General features: G+C 44.0%; 1 protein-coding gene across 2 annotated transcripts in view; it reads left to right on the top strand.

The window, feature by feature from the left end:
• map3k15 (mitogen-activated protein kinase kinase kinase 15) overlaps positions 1–18256 on the top strand; it is a 70749-nt gene that overhangs the window by 31674 nt on the left and 20819 nt on the right. For both annotated transcript variants that reach the window (XM_061238260.1, XM_061238259.1), the window contains 9 exons: positions 112–161; positions 2806–2901; positions 3130–3217; positions 3581–3714; positions 4728–4855; positions 4949–5079; positions 5525–5630; positions 9247–9404; positions 17634–17817. In XM_061238260.1, coding sequence (XP_061094244.1) covers positions 112–161; positions 2806–2901; positions 3130–3217; positions 3581–3714; positions 4728–4855; positions 4949–5079; positions 5525–5630; positions 9247–9404; positions 17634–17817 — 1075 coding nt within the window. The remainder of the gene's footprint in view (positions 1–111; positions 162–2805; positions 2902–3129; positions 3218–3580; positions 3715–4727; positions 4856–4948; positions 5080–5524; positions 5631–9246; positions 9405–17633; positions 17818–18256) is intronic.

The raw sequence follows: 18256 nt of genomic DNA, 5'->3' as shown, positions 1-18256 counted from the left end.
ACAAGCCAGCTGGTATAGGAGCATTGGAGGTTCATGGTCTAAACAAGAAGTCAGTCTCAGTTTTATTGGATGCGGATAAAATATGGTTTATTTCTTTCATTTCCGTACCAGAAAGGAATCCATGAGTGGAACTTCACAGCCACATCGATCAAAGGAATCAGGTATGGGGACCATCTTACATATACCTGTGCATTAATGATTCGCTAGTGACATTAGGTTTCCAATGGTAAATATTTGTTAATGGCAAAAACTGTTTTTGAGATTTTATGCAAAAAAAGGTTGATGTATTAAACAAAAACAATTGTTTTGCGATGCCTACATCTAAATAGAGGACTTCATTTTGAGGAGTGAATATTTCTGAGGAAGACAGTGAAAACACTGTTGGCTCCCCAATTGAATTGCTTTTTCAGGGACGTGACCCAATTTTATTACATTAATGGAATTTGGCAGACGCTCTCATCCAGAGCGACGTACAACAAAGTGCAAAGTGCATACCCATAACCAGGGATAAGTGCGCTGAAAGACCGTAGAGGGAAGTGCAATTTCAACTGCTACCTGCACAACAAGATAAGGACTAGGGCCTCGGGCCTATTTGATCATCTGAGATATTTTTATTTTTTATTTTTATAATAATACGGCAACATGCAAATGTATGAATAATCGGTAAGCATCTAAATACAAAAAGTCTGAAAATAGTTTATTATTATTCAATATGCTTATAAATAACCAGCCAGCCTGCTTTTGAATAATAAATAGCATATGAAATAATGGAATGTGTTTGACTTGTTGATAGGGATGGGTATTCGACAAAAATCAATGAATTTATTCGTCTACAAGATGGTATTATTGAGATTATTGTACTTATTTTTGATGATCTTCTCAACCTGTTTGTCGAGGAGAGCTGCAAGGAGAGGGAGGTTGAGACAGAGAGGTAGGGGCACTGTGACAGGCGGGGGGAATTGCAAACACTTTCAGGAAGAAAAGTTGTATAGTTTAGTAAGCAAAATGCCATATTTTACACCTCTTAATATAATTTAGTTTCCATGTGTCCTTTTGGAGTCTCCAAATGTCCTTTTTGGAAAATTGCCTAGACATAGATTGGAAAAAGCTACTTTCGCTGTGTTTGAGCTTCTGTAACTTTTCATAATGTTTTCATAATATTTCAAACCCCAAAGGGTTACCTTTCAGAAAAGACCAGGAGTATGCCTTAGTCAAAAGGGTTCAAGAATAGTAACCATTTCATTTTGGGTATGTCATTTTTAAGCTTGTGTCAAGAAAAAAGTAAAACCTGCTTAATTAAAAAACTGTAACAAAAGTAGCCTAGTGGTTAAGGTACATGACTGGGACCTCCAAGGTCAGTGGTTCGCAGGTGTAGCCACGATAAGATCCACACAGCTGTTGGGCCCTTATGCAAGGCCCTTAACCCCACATTGCTCCTGGGGGGATTGTCTGAGCCATCTTGTACTGACTGGTCAAAGCTGACTGAAAGGTGACAGTAACACAAATAACCACACATTACATGATGGTATGCAGAAAAGCATCTCTGAACACACAACACATCATAACTCTTACGTGGATAGGCTACAGCAGTAGAAGTCTAAGAAATAAGTCTAATGAATACTTAAAGTGCTTGGTGAGTGTATATTGAGGCATTCCATCACTTCACTAAGGTATAAAAATGACGTAACATGCATAATCCCTTTTTCATCCATCAGAATGGGGAAAGCCAAATAACTGTCAATTCAGAAGAGACAGATAGTAATTAACCGTCAAAGTCTGGTGATGGGTACAAAAAATACATAAATGGTTAAACATACTACTTAGCACTGTAAGGGGAATAGTACAGAAACATAAAACATGGATTGGTTGCAAACTTGCCAGGACATTGCAGACATTGCCAACCAATCTTGGGGTCAGTAAGTCTCAAAAACAAGCATGAGATGCCACCTCCATGTCAGAAACTCTTTGTTTGGGTTGCACGAAGAAAGCCCTTCCTGAGCACAAGAAACCAATCTAAGCATCTGGAGTTGGCAAATGTCATTGGTCTGGAAGAGAGTGCTAAAATGTAACTTTTTGGTGTATGTTTGGCGGCAAAAGAGGAATGCATACAAGGAGAAGCACCTCATACCTACAGTCAAATATAGACGTGGGTCATTGATGTTTTGGGGATGTTGTCCTGCCCGTGGTCCAGGGGTACTAGCTAAGATCAATAGCATAATGAATTCCTCAAATTACCAGGAATTCTGGGCAGAAAACCTAGTTGCCTCTACTTAAAGGCTGAGACATGGTCATCAAGGACAATGACCACAACCATATCAATCAAAATCCATACAGAAGTGGTTAAGTAAAAACAACATCCATGTTCTGCAATAACCATCTCAGTCTCCGGGCTTAAATCCATAAAGCATATGGCCTGAACTGAAAAGGGCAGTCCATAAGCGCCCGTGGATATCAATGACCTTGAAATTTTATACATGGAGGAATGGTCAAAAATCCCTCTAAATGTGTTCTCTAACCTTATCAAATATTATAGGAAGACTGTCATTGTTGCCAGGGGTGGTTGCAAAAAGTATTAAACCATGGGTGCCAATATTGTCAAACCCATTTTTTTAGAGAAAAACATTTTGATTTCAGAAATGTAACACTTTTTTTTAATTTGTTGTGCATATTTATCAAGGCTACCTCCTCTTAGTTCACTCAGACAAGTATTTTCAACACTGAATGTGATCATTTGTCTATGCAATGCATTCTGGGAGCTCTCATCTCCACCCCCACCTCATGACCCTCATTGTGCCTCATACCCAGCATTTCCAAATTTGATGAGCGTTGCTGCTTCCTTTATGTGCATGACAACTCAGACGACTTCCAGATCTACTTCTCCACTGAGGACCAGTGTGGACGGTGAGCTAGGGGCTCTTGGGAACTGTGGTGTGCTTTGGACTGTTGTGTGTGTAGGCTGTTTATTTAGTCTTTCTCTGCAACTGAGTCCTGCTTATTGAGCCATCTTGTACTGTCTCTGTGTAGACTATAGTGCTGACTATGCCCATAGCATGTGCTTGCCTCATTGTTATAGATGTTTGATCACCTTGTGGCGAGTGTCTCCTGACCCTATGCTGACTGTGCTGTCAGGTTCTGCTCCATGGTGAAGGAGGTCATTTCAGATGGGTCTGGGAATGCTGTTGAGTTGGAGGGGGAAGGGGATGGAGACACGCTGGAGGTGAGGCACAGAATGTATGTGTATGTGTGTGTGTGTGTGTGTGTATTCTCATTGGTGAATGAAGATTACATGTATGTGTATGTGCCTGTGTTTGTCTTCATGTGTTTTCATTGGTTTGAGATGTGTACCTATTGTATGTCTATGTCTTTGTTGAATGCACAGTAGAGTGTATGTATATGTCCAATATGTACAGTACATATATTGGGCATATGTGTGAGTGTGTACAAATGTGTAAGCATGTATGTACAGTGAGTGCATATGGCTAGAGGTGTTGGTGTGTGTATATATAGTGGAGTGTGTATGTGGGTGTGTGTGTGTGTGTGTGCATCAATTTACTTGCCATACATTCTGTGTGTCTTGCAGTATGAATATGACTACAATGAGAATGGGGACAGGGTGGTGTTGGGACGGGGCACATATGGCGTGGTGTACGCAGGAAGGGACCTGAGCAACCAGGTGCGCATCGCCATCAAAGAGATCCCAGAGAAGGACAGCAGGTGAGGAGCCTGCAAAGGTGAAAAAGCGGCCCCTGTTTAGGAGGGGGTATGGTACCCAGCAGAAAGGCTTTGGTAACCTGTTCATGAGTATATTACTTTGTTACGAAATACAGATATGTGGTAGACTTTAGTATATTACGATGTACAGATGTGTGAAATAAAAATTCACATTATCCTGTCACAAATTGACGGACAGAAATTAAGCAAATTAATTATTTCTGAAAGTACTCCGCAGCATCTTGCCCCAACCCAAGCCCTCTCCCCACCCCCTGGTCCCTTGGTCTCCTGGAAAATAGTTTCTATAATAATAATGTCTATTATCTGATGTACTGTGGTTGAATGTAGTATATTATCTAATGTAGAAATTCACTCAGTGAGCAATTTATTGGGTAGACCTGTACACCAGCTTGTTAATGCAAATATGTAATCAGCCAATTATGTGCCAGCAATGCATAAAAGCATGCAGACACACATGGTCATTGTTTTTCAGACCAAATGTCAGAATGGGGAAGAAATGTGATTTAAGTGACTTTGACCATGGGATGATTATTGGTGGCAAACAGGGTGGTTTGAGTATCTCAGAAATTACTGATCTCCTTGGATTCTATGCAGAAGAGCATCTTTGAACCCACAACACGTCACAGCTCTTAAGTGGATAGGCTACAGCGGTAGAAGACCACCAAGTCAAAAAATAACTCTAATAAACACCTAATACAGTGCCTAGTGAGTGTATGTGGTAGACTGTTCCTGAATATATTACTTTGTTTATATTGTAGCTGTATGATAAGACTGTAGTATGCAGTACAGATGTACAGATGTCCGGTAGACTGCCATATTATCTGATGCACTGGTGTGTGCTAGACTGCTAAATCGTCTGATGTACAGGTATACCACCTGACTACACTACTTGGCTATATATGTATAATAGGCTGTGGTATTATAGGTTCTGATCATGGTTCAAAGTATGTGGCATCTTGTAGGTGTGCTGATGGCTGTTCTCTTTTTCTCTGTAGGTATTCTCAGCCCCTCCATGAGGAGATCGCTCTGCACAAGTACCTGAAACACAGGAACATTGTACAGTACCTGGGCTCTGTGTCTGAAGATGGCTACATCAAGATATTCATGGAGCAGGTCCCTGGAGGTGTGTGTGTGTTCTGTGTGGGCGTGCTTTCATGTTTGTGCATTTAGAAGTTTCTATCAAATAAGTAACTTTGGCTTTGGCCTGTCTCCACAGGAAGTCTATCTGCCTTGCTGCGATCCAAGTGGGGTCCACTGAAGGAGGCCACCATCATCTTCTACACACGTCAGATCTTGGAGGGGCTGCGTTACCTGCATGAGAACCAAATTGTCCACCGAGACATCAAGGTGCCAATGCCTATAGGCCTGATCTTCATGACAGTATAGGTCACACAACAGGCAGGTTGTAATCAATGGTCTAGGCTTTTCAGTGCACTGTGAATGGAGATTCAATTCCCTGTCTCTAGTGTTTCCATGGTACCCTTGAGTAAGGTACAGCAGCTGGAATGATTTTATAGGTCATTTGGAAAGTACACTCAGAGTGCCTTGAGTAGCCCAGATGAAGGTATTCTGTTTGTGCATAGAGGCAAACTCTATACGAGGTGGATTTTCTTTGCTTCATTTAGACATTTAGTCAGTTTTATAGCATAAAATTGACAATTTCGCTCTCCTTCTGTTCATGAGGTCTCATTTCGTGTTGATGAGTGTTTTTGTCAAGCAGAAAAAATGATGACCTCGACTAGTATTCAGAGTTACTTTCAGTGACTTTGCTGACAAGGCCCTGTGTTTACAGGGGGACAATGTTCTGGTGAACACCTACAGTGGTGTGCTCAAAATCTCTGACTTCGGGACATCCAAGAGGCTGGCCGGGGTCAACCCTTGCACTGAGACCTTCACAGGTAATTCCCTTTCTTTCCCTTAATGTCGGAGAGGTAACCGGCTTTTCTCATTCGATCTGGATAGTGGCTCAGGTGCATGTCTGGGATCTGAAAGGTTGGTGTTGCAAGCCCTGGCTTAGCCATGATAAGATCCACACAGCTGTTGGACCCTTGAGCAAGGCCCTTAACCCCATTTTGCTCCAGGGGTCATTGTCCCCTGCTTGGTCTAATCACTAAAAAAGTGTCAGCTAAATAACTAATGTAATGAGAGATCAAATATGAAAACAAGGCTCTAAAAGTCCAGCTTACAACAGTAATAGAGAACATGATACAGAGACAGAGAGTGTATTCAGAAGAAAAATACAGGAAGTGATGTATCGATTTTGGCTCTGGATACTGCAGTCACTTCGCCAAAACACCCTGCCCAGGCTCCTCCAGAAGGACTGCCCCACCCTGAGCCCCGACTACTGCCATAACCACGTCAACGCCCACAACCTTTGCTACAGCCGCAGCCCTGCAAAGCAAAGGCAAAGCCCCATTCAGAGCCCCCGTCCATGTCAATGCCCCAAGCATCTCCTAGCCCTGCCTCAGGGAACAGTGTACATGTGGCTCTGCTGATGTAACTACAGAAAGCTGTTTCCTGGACAGACAGTGAACACAAACCGCAGCAGCAATACAACATGGGCTCTGGGACTCCTAAACTGAGGCACGCTGGGCAGCCCCCGCTCATCATTCACGTCATCATTCACACAGGTACCAAGGACCTGAGCTCCCTCCAGCACAACACCTTCAGGGTAGTGAGGAGAAAACTGCACAGGAGTTTCCAGATGCCAGGATAGTAATATCCACTGTTGGTGGTAGTAATGTTACCACGTGCTTGCTAAGGGCTGTGCAGGACCTGGCCCACCACCCAATCCTCAGACCCTGGGACCTGTATGAAGGCCTCCATCTGGACCTGGGTCAGATACTTCAATCTTAAATTGCTTTGAAATCAAATACCTTTCTATGCTTTACTAAGCTTGTCTGGTGTATTGGAACCTATGAAATACTCTCAAGTGCAAACCCTGCCTTTTGCCCCTCTTGGTTTGCTCCAGGCAAGATCAATTGAGCACAGAAAAGTATTGGAATCCAAAACAATTCTGTATTTGATCCAGGCCTGCCAGGCACATGCCTGTCCAGCATCTCCATAAGCCGGCTCGCCCAGGCCACCCCCAACACCCCTGCAACCTCAGATTTGAGTGAGATAACGCAACTGCTCAGCACCCTCTGGTCTAGACTACTGCATTAAAATGTTTGTTAAAGTATTTGTAAAAGTATAAAGTGTTTATGGACTCATTCAAAGCTTTTCAGACATACAAGGTCTGTACCCTTCAACATTTAGGCTAAAGAGTGCAGACCTGGAGTTCCATAGAAGTGTGCAAAGTATTGTAATTTTATTTTTATTGGAGACATGATGCCGTGACGATATCCCTACTCACTGTCCCTCAGGCTATAATGAAATCATGTGAAACTGAGCAGAGGTGAGGTCAGGTGAGGTAGAGACTGAGGAGGAATGTAGACAAATGGGAGAGATCAGAATCCCCATATTTTGAGGAGGAACTTTTCACTTACCTGTATGTCGTTACCTGTGTCCCTGCTTTCGTACCTGTTTGTCATCTCGGTTCATTTCTCATTGTGTTTATACCCACCCAGTTTGCCAGATTGTTATGTGTCCCGACCATACTCTACAGCATTTTTCATGCATGCAGATTACCTGGTTTCGCTGTCTCCCCCAGAACAAGGGCTACAGCAGAACCTGGTTCTGTTACAGTAGTACTGCCTGACCTGGGCCCTGGCAGCATATTATTATTATACAGAGAGAGAACATACATGTTGGAAGAGTGTAGGGAAAGCATTGGCAGAGAGTTGGCAGGGAAACGCTATCTGCCTTTTTCAGCTAAGCTGGGTGGGGAAACTGTGTCCTGGCCTCACCTCAGTGAGTGAGTCATGACAAGGGTAATTAAGTAAATGGCAGGAGTGTGTTTGCCTTTTATGAATGCCTATCAGAGCTTGAAGACAGGTGCTCCCCCCTTATCAGAGTAGCTGTATGTACACGCTCTCCTTCTGTTTTCTTTTTTTTTGTTACGTGCCATTGTAGGCTCCAGAACGTTTTTTGTGAAGGACGTAGAATAAAAACAAAAAAGAGAAAGAAAGGCAATGATGTGAGTAAATTGCTTGAAATGGACAGAAGTGTGACTAATTTAGATATTACAGCTAAGGCTGTGCAAAAAAAAGACCGCTGCTAGTCTAGCAAGGATGTCACTCTGGAAAAAGAGCCAGATACTGTAGATAGCTTATTTGTACTATTGTTGCAAATCACTAATGCAGCCATTTATTGGTTCTGTACACAAATATATTACTACCATGGAAACATTATCCTATTAGGCTGAGTCATGAAGGTACCCCTGCAAAACAAAAAGCAAGCAATTGGAAATATAGTAATACAATTCTTTCCTAAAAAATAAACAATTTGTTCCTTTATCATTAGCTCATTCCAGAGTTGTGGGGGGTGACCACTCAAATTTTGTTCAATCTTTGTGTAAATGTTTTTTACTGTATATATTAATTAAACAGAGAAATTTGCCTCATAGGATTTGTCGTTCTAGAGACATTAGCTCTTCAAAAAAGGGGGAGGGGCAGCCAAGTGGGGTGTCAAATTTGGAGCCTAATACATTTTGCATTAAAGCAGGGAAAAACTTGCAGATGTGTTTTTCTGTCTACTTTTGGATTATGAATTTGGATTACATTGATCACTCAGAAGAAAAATTATGGTCATTTAAAAAGGCTAAATCTTGCCATTTGGTGATTTATTTTCAATATTTGATGGCTTCTTGCTTTAGCATAGCCTGACAGAGTAGCTGTGTGGAGTATGTGGTCAGGTATGATCGATGAGTAACCAGGAAGTGAATGTTTCCATTTCAGGTCAGGAAATAAACTCTGTAGGGTAAACCATAGATGATATGTAGAAAGCATGTTTTCTGAGGTTTTCATTATTCTATGGGGAGATTTGAAAACCTTGTTTTTGTCTACAATGTGCTCAACATGCATTAATCATGTAATGCTCTTGTTCTTGAGGATGCATCATTTTTTTAATCACAGTCATCAAGTACAGACAAGATATTATGAAGCCAGCAGAAATAAATGCAGAATGTCTTTTCTGCCTCATTAGAATGGCTTCCCTAAGGTGGTCTTGAGAAGATCATTCAAAGAAACCAATGTCAAAAGCATTCTAGGGAAGAAAAGGAAGACGTAGGCATCACAAAATAATTTTTTTGTTGTACAATGTCAACCTTTTTTGGCATAAAATCTCAAGAACTGTTTTTTACCGATCCGCAACAGACTCTATGTGCGTATTGAACATGCTACAGTTCTGTTATGCAGGCAAAAAAATACTGTGTTGTTTTATGCAAGCCAAACAAATTATGCACCAATGGAAACATAATGTCATCGGCTAAAATGCTTTTTAGTCGGCACTTTTATAACATTCCCGTATTTGGTTCTCTGATGAACTGAAGTTATTCTGAATTTTTATTCTGAACTTATACATCCTATTATACATCCTACACTCACTAGGTTATGTTCTGGTCTACTCCTGCAGGCACGTTGCAGTACATGGCCCCTGAGATCATTGATAAAGGGCCCCGTGGGTATGGAGCCCCTGCAGACATCTGGTCCCTGGGCTGCACCATCATTGAAATGGCTACAGGCAAACCTCCTTTCCATGAGCTTGGAGAGCCCCAGGCCGCCATGTTCAAGGTGAGAAGGCAGAGAGGAACTAGAGTATTGGGGTGGGGGTGTAAACTACACTAGACAATTTTTTTAAAGTTAATATTTAGATTTTTATTTTTTTTAATACCTGGAGTAAAACATGTTGTTTTAATTCATTTAATCGTTGACCTGTGTATAGCTATGAGGATACTCAAAATATCATTTGAGCTGAGTATGCAGAACCCTTACTGTATGAAATAAGCCACAAATCATGAAATCATTGACCTATGCAAATGTAGTTTTCAATTCTACTATTAAATTAAAGTAAATTAACCACCTGTCCCCCTTAGCACAAGGTAAATTAACCACCTGCCCCCCTTAGTACAAGACTGCTTAATAATAGACTAATAATAGACAACATAGCTCGTACCTTCTCACTTGAAATAATACAGGCCTTTTAATGTGTGGCTTTACGTACTGACTTGCCCATTTTGTTACAAAATTAACCAACAAATATTAATTTCCTTTGAAATGAAGAGGCATCATCAAGAAGCAGAAACAAAACGAGATCTTTCAGTATAGAGACCCCTACTAGTTTAGACAAAACCACTACTAGTTTTGAAGCACTTGTAAGGAGAAGCATAAGGTCTGTGTACTTGCTTAATGAATAAACTGGTGTGCTGGTTGTAAACATGTTTTCCCAAATGGTATTCCAGTCAAGCTGATATCCTGATTGGTTTATTTCATGTTTACATGCACAGGTCACACTAATTGTCTTGCATTTTAATGTGATAAGATAATTGTAAATATTTGAGATCAAACCCTCAATGTCTGTCGTATTCCATGTAATCATTGGGTGGGCAATTAACGGTGAATCCCGTCGAACCCTGTGTGCACAAAGTGTGGATCTTAATTGGAGATATAAAAACCATGAGTAACCAGGAAATGAATGTTTCCGTTTCAGGTCAGGAAATAAACTCCTCTCTTCATTATAAATGTACTGTAGGGTAAACCACAGATGATATGTAAAAAGCACGTTTTCAGAGGTTTTCATTATTCTATGGGGATATTTGAAAAGCTTGTTTTTGTCTACAATGTGCTCAACATGCATTAATCATGTAATGCTCTTGTTCTTAAGGATGCAGAATTACAACAGTCAACAAGATGCGTGATACAGATGCGTTGTTCTCACTCAATTTGTCTTCAGTATGTGTCCCCAGGTTGTGGTTTGAGTATATGATCTCATTATGCACAGCTAAGCAATGCCTCCACTTGTAGAGCCAATAACACACTTTATTTTCTGACCACAGCTACTGTTGTGAAACCACACAATGAGGAGTAAACCAACAAAAAAGTGAAACCAAACTAGTTAATACAGCACAGTTATTGCATAGTTAGGAATTGCTTTATAGAGTCCCCTCCAAAAGTGTTGGAACAGCAAGGTCAATTCGTTTGTGTTTGCTATACACTGAAGACAATTGAGTTTGAGGTCAAAAGATGTACATGAGATGACAGATCAAATTTCAAATTTTTATTACCTGGTATTTTTATCTAGATTTGTTAAACAACTTAGGACATATCACCTTTTATATCATCCATCATCCATCCATCATCACCCGCTTATCCGGAGTCGGGTCGCGGTGGCAGTAGGCAAAGCCGGGTATTCCAGGCGTCCCTCTCCCCAGCAACGCATTCTAGATCCTCCTGGGGGATCCCGAGGCATTCCCAGGCCAGGAGAGATATACAGTCTCTCTAGTGCGCTCTGGGTCTCCCTCGGGGTCTCCGCCCAGCCCGGAAAACCTCCAAAGGGAGGCGCCCAGGAGGCATCCTGATCAGATGCCCGAACCACCTCAATTGGCTCCTTTCGACGCAAAGGAGCAGCGGCTCTAATCCGAGCTCCCTCCGGATGTACGAGCTCCTCACCCTATCTCTAAGGCTGGGCCCGGCCACCCTACGGAGGAAGCTCATTTTGGCCGCTTGTACATGCGATCTCGTTCTTTCGGTCACTACCCAAAGCTCGTGACCATAGCTGAGGGTTGGGACGTAGATCGACCAGTAAATCGAGAGCTTTGCCTCAGCTCCCTCTTCACCACGACGGTCCGGTGCAACGCCCGCATTACTGCTGACGCTGCACCGATCCGCCTGTCGATCTCACGCTCCCTTCTACCCTCACTCATGAACAAGACCCCGAGATACTTGAACTTCACTTGGGGCAATCACTCATTCCCAACCCAGAGGGAGCAATCCACCGTTTTCTGGCAGAGAACTATAGCCTCTGACTTTGAGGTGCTGACTCTCATCCCGGCCGCTTCACACTCGGCTGCAAACCGCTCCAGTGCGTGCGGAAGGTCACGGTCCGATGAAGCCAGCAGAACCACATCATCCGCAAAAAGCAGAGATGCGATTCTGAGGTCACCAAACCGGACACTCTCCTCACCTCGGCTGCGCCTTGAGATCCTGTCCATGAATACCACAAACAGGACCGGTGACAAGGGGCAACCTTGGCGGAGTCCAACACCCACAGGAAACGTGCTTGACTTTGTGCCGAGAATGCGGACACAGCTCTCACTTTGGTTATACAGGGACCTGATGGCTCGTAACAACGGCTCCGGTACCCCATACTCCCGCAGTACACCATACAGGGTTCCCCGGGGGACACGGTCGAAAGCCTTCTCCAAGTCCACAAAGCACAAGTGGACTGGATTGGCAAATCCCATGACCCTGCCAGCAACCCTGCCAAGGTAAAGAGCTGGTCCACTGTTCCACGACCAGGAGGGAAGCCACATTGCTCCTCCTGAATCCGAGGTTCGACCGTCAGTCGGAGTCTCCTTTCCAGCACCCTAGAGTAAGCTTTCCCAGGGAGGCTGAGGATTGGAGCACACCCTCCGGTCACCCTTCTTGAAAATGGGGACCACCACCCCGGTCTGCCACTCTGCAGGTACTGTCCCCGACCTCCACGCGACACTGAAGAGGCGTATCAGCCAAGACAGCCCAACAATGTCCAGAGCCTTCAGCATCTCAGGGCGAATCTCATCTACACCTGGCGACTTGCCACTGAGGAGCTTTTTGACTACCTCAGCAACTTCCGCCAGGGATATAGGTTCAGATTCCCCCAAGGCTTCTGGCTCTGCCTCTTCCACAGAGGACGTGTTGTTCGGGTTCAGGAGCTCCTCGAAGTGCTCTTTCCACCGCCCGACAATATCCCCAGTCCGGGTCAGCTAAAAACAGCCTGAGACAAGCCCTGCTTTCCCTTTCTGAGTCGTCGGATGGTTTGCCAGAACTTCCTTGAGGCCAAACGAAAGTCCTTCTCCGTAGCCTCCCCGAACTCCTCCCATACCCAGGTTTTTGCTTCAGCGACTGCCAAAGCCGCAGCCCTTCTGGCCACTCGGTACCTGTCTGCTGCTTCAGGGGACCCCCGGGCCAGCCAAGCCCGAAAGGCCTCCTTCTTCAGCTTGATAGCCTCCCTTACCGCTGGTGTCCACCAGCGGGTTCTTGGGTTGCCGCCCCAACAGGCACCGATGACCTTCTGGCCACAGCTCCTGCTTGCCGCCTCTGCAATGGAGGCTTTGAACATGGCCCACTCGGACTCCATGTCCCCAGCTTCCCCGGGATGTGTGAGAAGTTCCTCCGGAGGTGGGAGTTGAAGACCTCGCGAACAGGGGCCTCCGCCAGACGTTCCCAGTTCACCCTCACTACACGTTTGGGTTTACCGGGTCTGTCCGGCAGCCTCCCCGGCCACTTGATCCAACTCACCACCAGGTGGTGATCAGTTGACAGCTCTGCTCCTCTCTTCACCCGAGTGTCCAAGACATACGGCCGCAGGTCTGATGATACAACCACAAAGTCGATCATCGATCTTTGGCCTAAGGTGCTCTGGTACCAAGCTACCCTATGCTTGAACATGGTGTTTGTTATCGACAATCCATGACCAGCACAGAAGTCCAATCACAAAACACCGCTTGGGTTCAGATCAGGCAGGCCATTCCTCCCAATCACCCCCCTCCAGGTTTCTCCGTCATTGCCCACGTGAGCGTTGAAGTCTCCCAGCAGAACTATGGAGTCTCCGGGTGGCACCCTTTCCAGGATGCCGCCCAGTGACTCCAAGAAGGCCGGATACTCTGAACTGCCGTTTGGTGCATACACACAAATGACAGTCAGCTTTCCCCCCAGCGACACGTAGTCGCAGAGAGGCGACCCTCTCGTTCCCCGGGTGGAACTCCAACACAGTGGCGCTCAGCCGGTGGCTTGTGAGTATCCCCACACCCGCCCGGCGCCTCTCACCTTGAGCAACTCCAGAAAAGAACAGAGTCCAGCCCCTCTCCAGGAGTTTGGTTCCGGAACCAGTACTGTGTGTGGAGGTGAGCCCAACTATATCTAGTTGGTACCGCTCCGCCTCCCGCACTAGCTCCGGTTCCTTCCCCACCAGAGAGGTGACGTTCCACGTCCCCAGAACCAGTCTGCGACGCCGAGGATCAGCACGCCCGGATCGCCGCCTTTGCCTACTGCCCGTTGGGCAAAGCACCCGACTCCGATGCCGACCCCTGCAGGTGGTGAGCCCACAGGGCGGCGACCCCACGTGACCAGTTCGGGCTGTGCCCGGCCGGGCCCCATGGAATAAGGCCCGGCCACCAGACGCTCGCCGACGAGCTCCCCTCCCGGGTCTGGCTCCAGCAGGGGTCCCCGGTTTCCCTTTTCCGGGCAAGGTAACTGGGTCATTGTGTGGCCGTATCATGGAGTCTTTGAATCGCTCTTAGTCTAGCCCCTCCCCCGGGACCAATTTGCCTTGGGAGACCCTACTGGGGGCTAACAGTGCCCCTGACAACCTAGCTCCCAGGATCACCGGGACACACAATCCCCACCACCACGTTAAGGTGACAATTCCTCGGAATATCAGACCAAACAATTATTAGGTGAGAAAAAGTATTGGAACATGTGACAGAAAGGTGTTTCTTGTTGCCCAGATGTGTCCCATTAGCTTCCTTGGTTAAACAGTGAATAGTTCTGAATGTCTACTCTTGGTTTTAGCCTTGGGATTTGCCTGTGAAGAGTGAATTTCTGTTAGAAAAGATAAACCAACATTAAGACCAGAGAGCTGTTTTTGGGAGAAGAGCAAGCCATTCTGAAGCTTAGAAAAGAGGGCAAATTGCCATTGCACAAGCATTTGGTATTGGGCATTGGGGAAGGAAACTGCTGGCATACTGACATCGAACAGGTTTACCTAGGAAAATAACAGCAGTTGATGACAGAAACATTGTGAGAGCTATGAAGAAAAACCCCACAACATCAGTCAGTGACTTCACAAACAATCTCAAAGAAGATCTAAGCCTGATTTATACTTTTGCGTTGAGTCTCCCCGGAAGCTATGGCGTAGCCTACGCAAGTACCTTACGCCGTGAGAACATTTACAGTGGTGTGAAAAAGTGTTTGCCCCCTTCCTGATTTCTTATTTTTTTGCATGTTTGTCACACTTAAATGTTTCAAAGATCATCAAACAAATTTAAATATTAGTCAAAGACAACACAAGTACACACAAAATGCAGTATTTAAATGAAGGTTTTTATTATTAAGAAAGAAAATCCAAACCTACATGGCCCTGTGTGAAAAAGTGATTGCCCCCCCCTGTTAAAACATAACTTAACTGTGGTTTATCAAACCTGAGTTCAATTTCTCTAGCCACACCCAGACCTGATTACTGCCACACCTGTTCTCAATCAAGAAATCACTTAAATAGGACCTGCCTGACAAAGTGAAGTAGACCAAATGATCCTCAAAAACTAGACATCATGCTGAGATCTAAAGAAATTCAGGAACAAATGAGAAAGAAAGTAATTGAGATCGATCAGTCTGGAAAAGGTTATAAAGCCATTTCTAAAGCTTTGGGACTCCAGCGAACCACAGTGAGAGCCATTATCCACAAATGGCGAAAACATGGAACAGTGGTGAACCTTCCCAGGAGTGGCCGGCTGACCAAAATTACCCCAAGAGCGCAGCGATGACTCATCCAAGAGGTCACAAAAGACCCCACAACAACATCCAAAGAACTGCAGGCCTCACTTGCCTCAGTTAAGGTCAGTGTTCATGACTCCACCATAAGAAAGAGACTGGGCAAAAATGGCCTGCATCGCAGAGTTCCAAGACGAAAACCACTGCTGAGCAAAAAGAACATTAAGGCTCGTCTCAGTTTTGCCAGAAAACATCTTGATGATCCCCAAGACTTTTGGGAAACTTTTTGGAAGGTGTGTGTCCCATTACATCTGGCGTAAAAGTAACACCGCATTTCAGAAAAAGAACATCATACCAACAGTAAAATATGGTGGTGGTAGTGTGATGGTCTGTGGCTGTTTTGCTGCTTCAGGACCTGGAAGACTTGCTGTGATAAATGGAACCATGAATTCTGCTGTCTACCAAAAAATCCTGAAGGAGAATGTCCGGCCATCTGTTCGTGACCTCAAGCTGAAACGAACTTGGGTTCTGCAGCAGGACAATGATCCAAAACGACACCAGCAAGTCCACCTCTGAATGGCTGAAGAAAAACAAACTGAAGACTTTGGAGTAGCCTAGTCAAAGTCCTGACCTGAATCCTTCTGAAATGCTGTGGCATGACCTTAAAAAGGCGGTTCATGCTCGAAAACCCTCCAATGTGGCTGAATTACAACAATTCTGCAAAGATGAGTGGGCCAAAATCCTCCACAGCAAGTTATCGCAAACGCTTGATTGCAGTTGTTGCTGCTAAGGGTGGCCCAACCAGTTATTAGGTTTAGGGGGCAATAACTTTTTCACACAGGGCCATGTAGGTTTGGATTTTTTTTCTCCCTTAATAATAAAAACCTTCATTTAAAAACTGCATTTTGACTAATATTTAAATTTGTTTGATGATCTAAAACATTTAAGTGTGACAAACATGCAAAAAAATAAGCAATCAGGAAGGGAGCAAACACTTTTTCACACCACTGTATAATTGTGCGTTGGGGTGTATGCGTCACCCTGCAATTACACCACCAAAACGCTAGTTTTTGTCGTCATTATATCCCATAATCATTTGCAATTAACTTTATGGATCTTACTTCCGTTAAATTAATGGTGGAGTTCATAAAGAACTGTAAAAGAGCTTGTCCACAAGTGCAAGTACACAACAAGCTCGACATTTCGTTTTAGTTATACTTCATGAACAACGTTTTAATTGCTTAACACACTGAAATAACGTATGTAATGTTTAAGCCTCCATGAGCTAGCCAGCTAATTTGCTTGTAATTCCGCATCACGTAATCACTTTACTTTCACTCTGACATCTTTCTGCCTTCAAAGTGCGTCTCAATTGCGTGCTGTGAACACACCTCCGAAGTCGCCTTTTTTTAAAGGACAGATTACGTATCAGGCAACAAGGCATCAAGTCAACTGATTTTGGTTTTGGACACAGCACAAGCGACTGAAACTGATCAATGGCGGATGCATAATGCAATGCTACCAAGTAGACTAATGACAGTTCTTATGGTCCGTGTAACCGCAATGCATAGTTACCTTTCTGTGGAGGTGCGCATCAGGGAACGTAGCTACGCGTAGGTTACACCATAGGGAAGGCAGCTAGACTCACCAAATAAGTATAAATCAGGCTATATCACAAGATGCAAACCACTCATCAGTAGTAAGAATCAGAAGGCGAGATTACAATTTGCAAAAAAGTACAAAGATGAGCCACAAAAGTTCTGGAACAAAGTTTTATGGACTGATGAGACCGAGATTAACCTCTACCAAAGTGATGGAAAGGCGAAAATGTGGAGGTAGAAGGGATCTGCTCATGATCCAAAACATACAAGCTCATCTGTGAAGTGGAAGTGGAAGAAGTGTCATGGCTTGGGCTTGCAGGGCTGCTTCTGGAGTGGGCTCCCTAATCTTTATTGATGATTATAGCAGCAGGATGAATTCAGTTCTTGACAAAAACATTCTGTCTACCAACTTACAGAAATGCTTCCAAATATTAAGTGTTATTTACTTTTACTAAAATACTCTCTGTTCCAATACTTTTGTTCACCTAGAAATTGGGTGGTATAATACCAAAGGTATTACTACTTACCATGTCCTAAGTAGTTTAACAAATCTAGGTGTAAATACCAGGAAATAAAAGCTAAAATTCTGAACTATTGTCTTTGTGTTCATCTTTTTCCAGATGCACTGTATATCCATGAATATATTTGCTCATGTTCCCCAGAATACAGTGGGAAACATAAGCAGAACATTCCAAAAAATTTCTTTCAATTATTATTTTGCCACATATTACAGGTGGGAATGTTCAAGATCCACCCAGAGATCCCAGAATCTCTGTCAGCCGAGGCCAAGTCCTTCATCCTGCACTGCTTTGAACCTGACCCCAACAAGAGGGCCACGGCCGGTGACCTGCTGAAGGACCTGTTTGTGCGTCACAACATAAAGGGCAAGAAGAACAAGATCGCCTTCAAACCCTCTGGTACTGACCCCGCCTGTCGGTACTAATGCGCTTAGTTACATCACTGACATTAAGCGTGTGTGTGTGAGTGTGCCATTAATAACACAAGAGTCTGAACTAATTTGCATAATGCTGTTGTTATTTCAGCACTAACAGTGATCAGGTGCATAACAGAAAAAGTTAGAGTATGGCTGTAAGATAAGATAAGTTCAGCATAAACAGGGAAACAACGTCTTTTCTGTCTTCAGCTTCTGAAAGCAGACCATGTCCCATTCTGCGGTCTCCTGTCCCTGTCTTAATCAACAGAGGGATAGGAAGGGAATTATAGTCAACATTAAAAAAAATCAAGTTGGGAATGTATAATTTATCATTTATATATGTATAAAATGTATAATTTTACAGGTACCTCTTGGATAAGCAATCCATTATCTGATGTATTCAATCATTGCTGAATGATTGA

The sequence above is a fragment of the Conger conger genome, chromosome 4 (assembly GCF_963514075.1).
Source record: "Conger conger chromosome 4, fConCon1.1, whole genome shotgun sequence".
NCBI lineage: Eukaryota > Metazoa > Chordata > Actinopteri > Anguilliformes > Congridae > Conger > Conger conger.
Note: the sequence above shows the minus strand (reverse complement) of the source record. Positions and strands in the feature narration are given on the sequence as shown.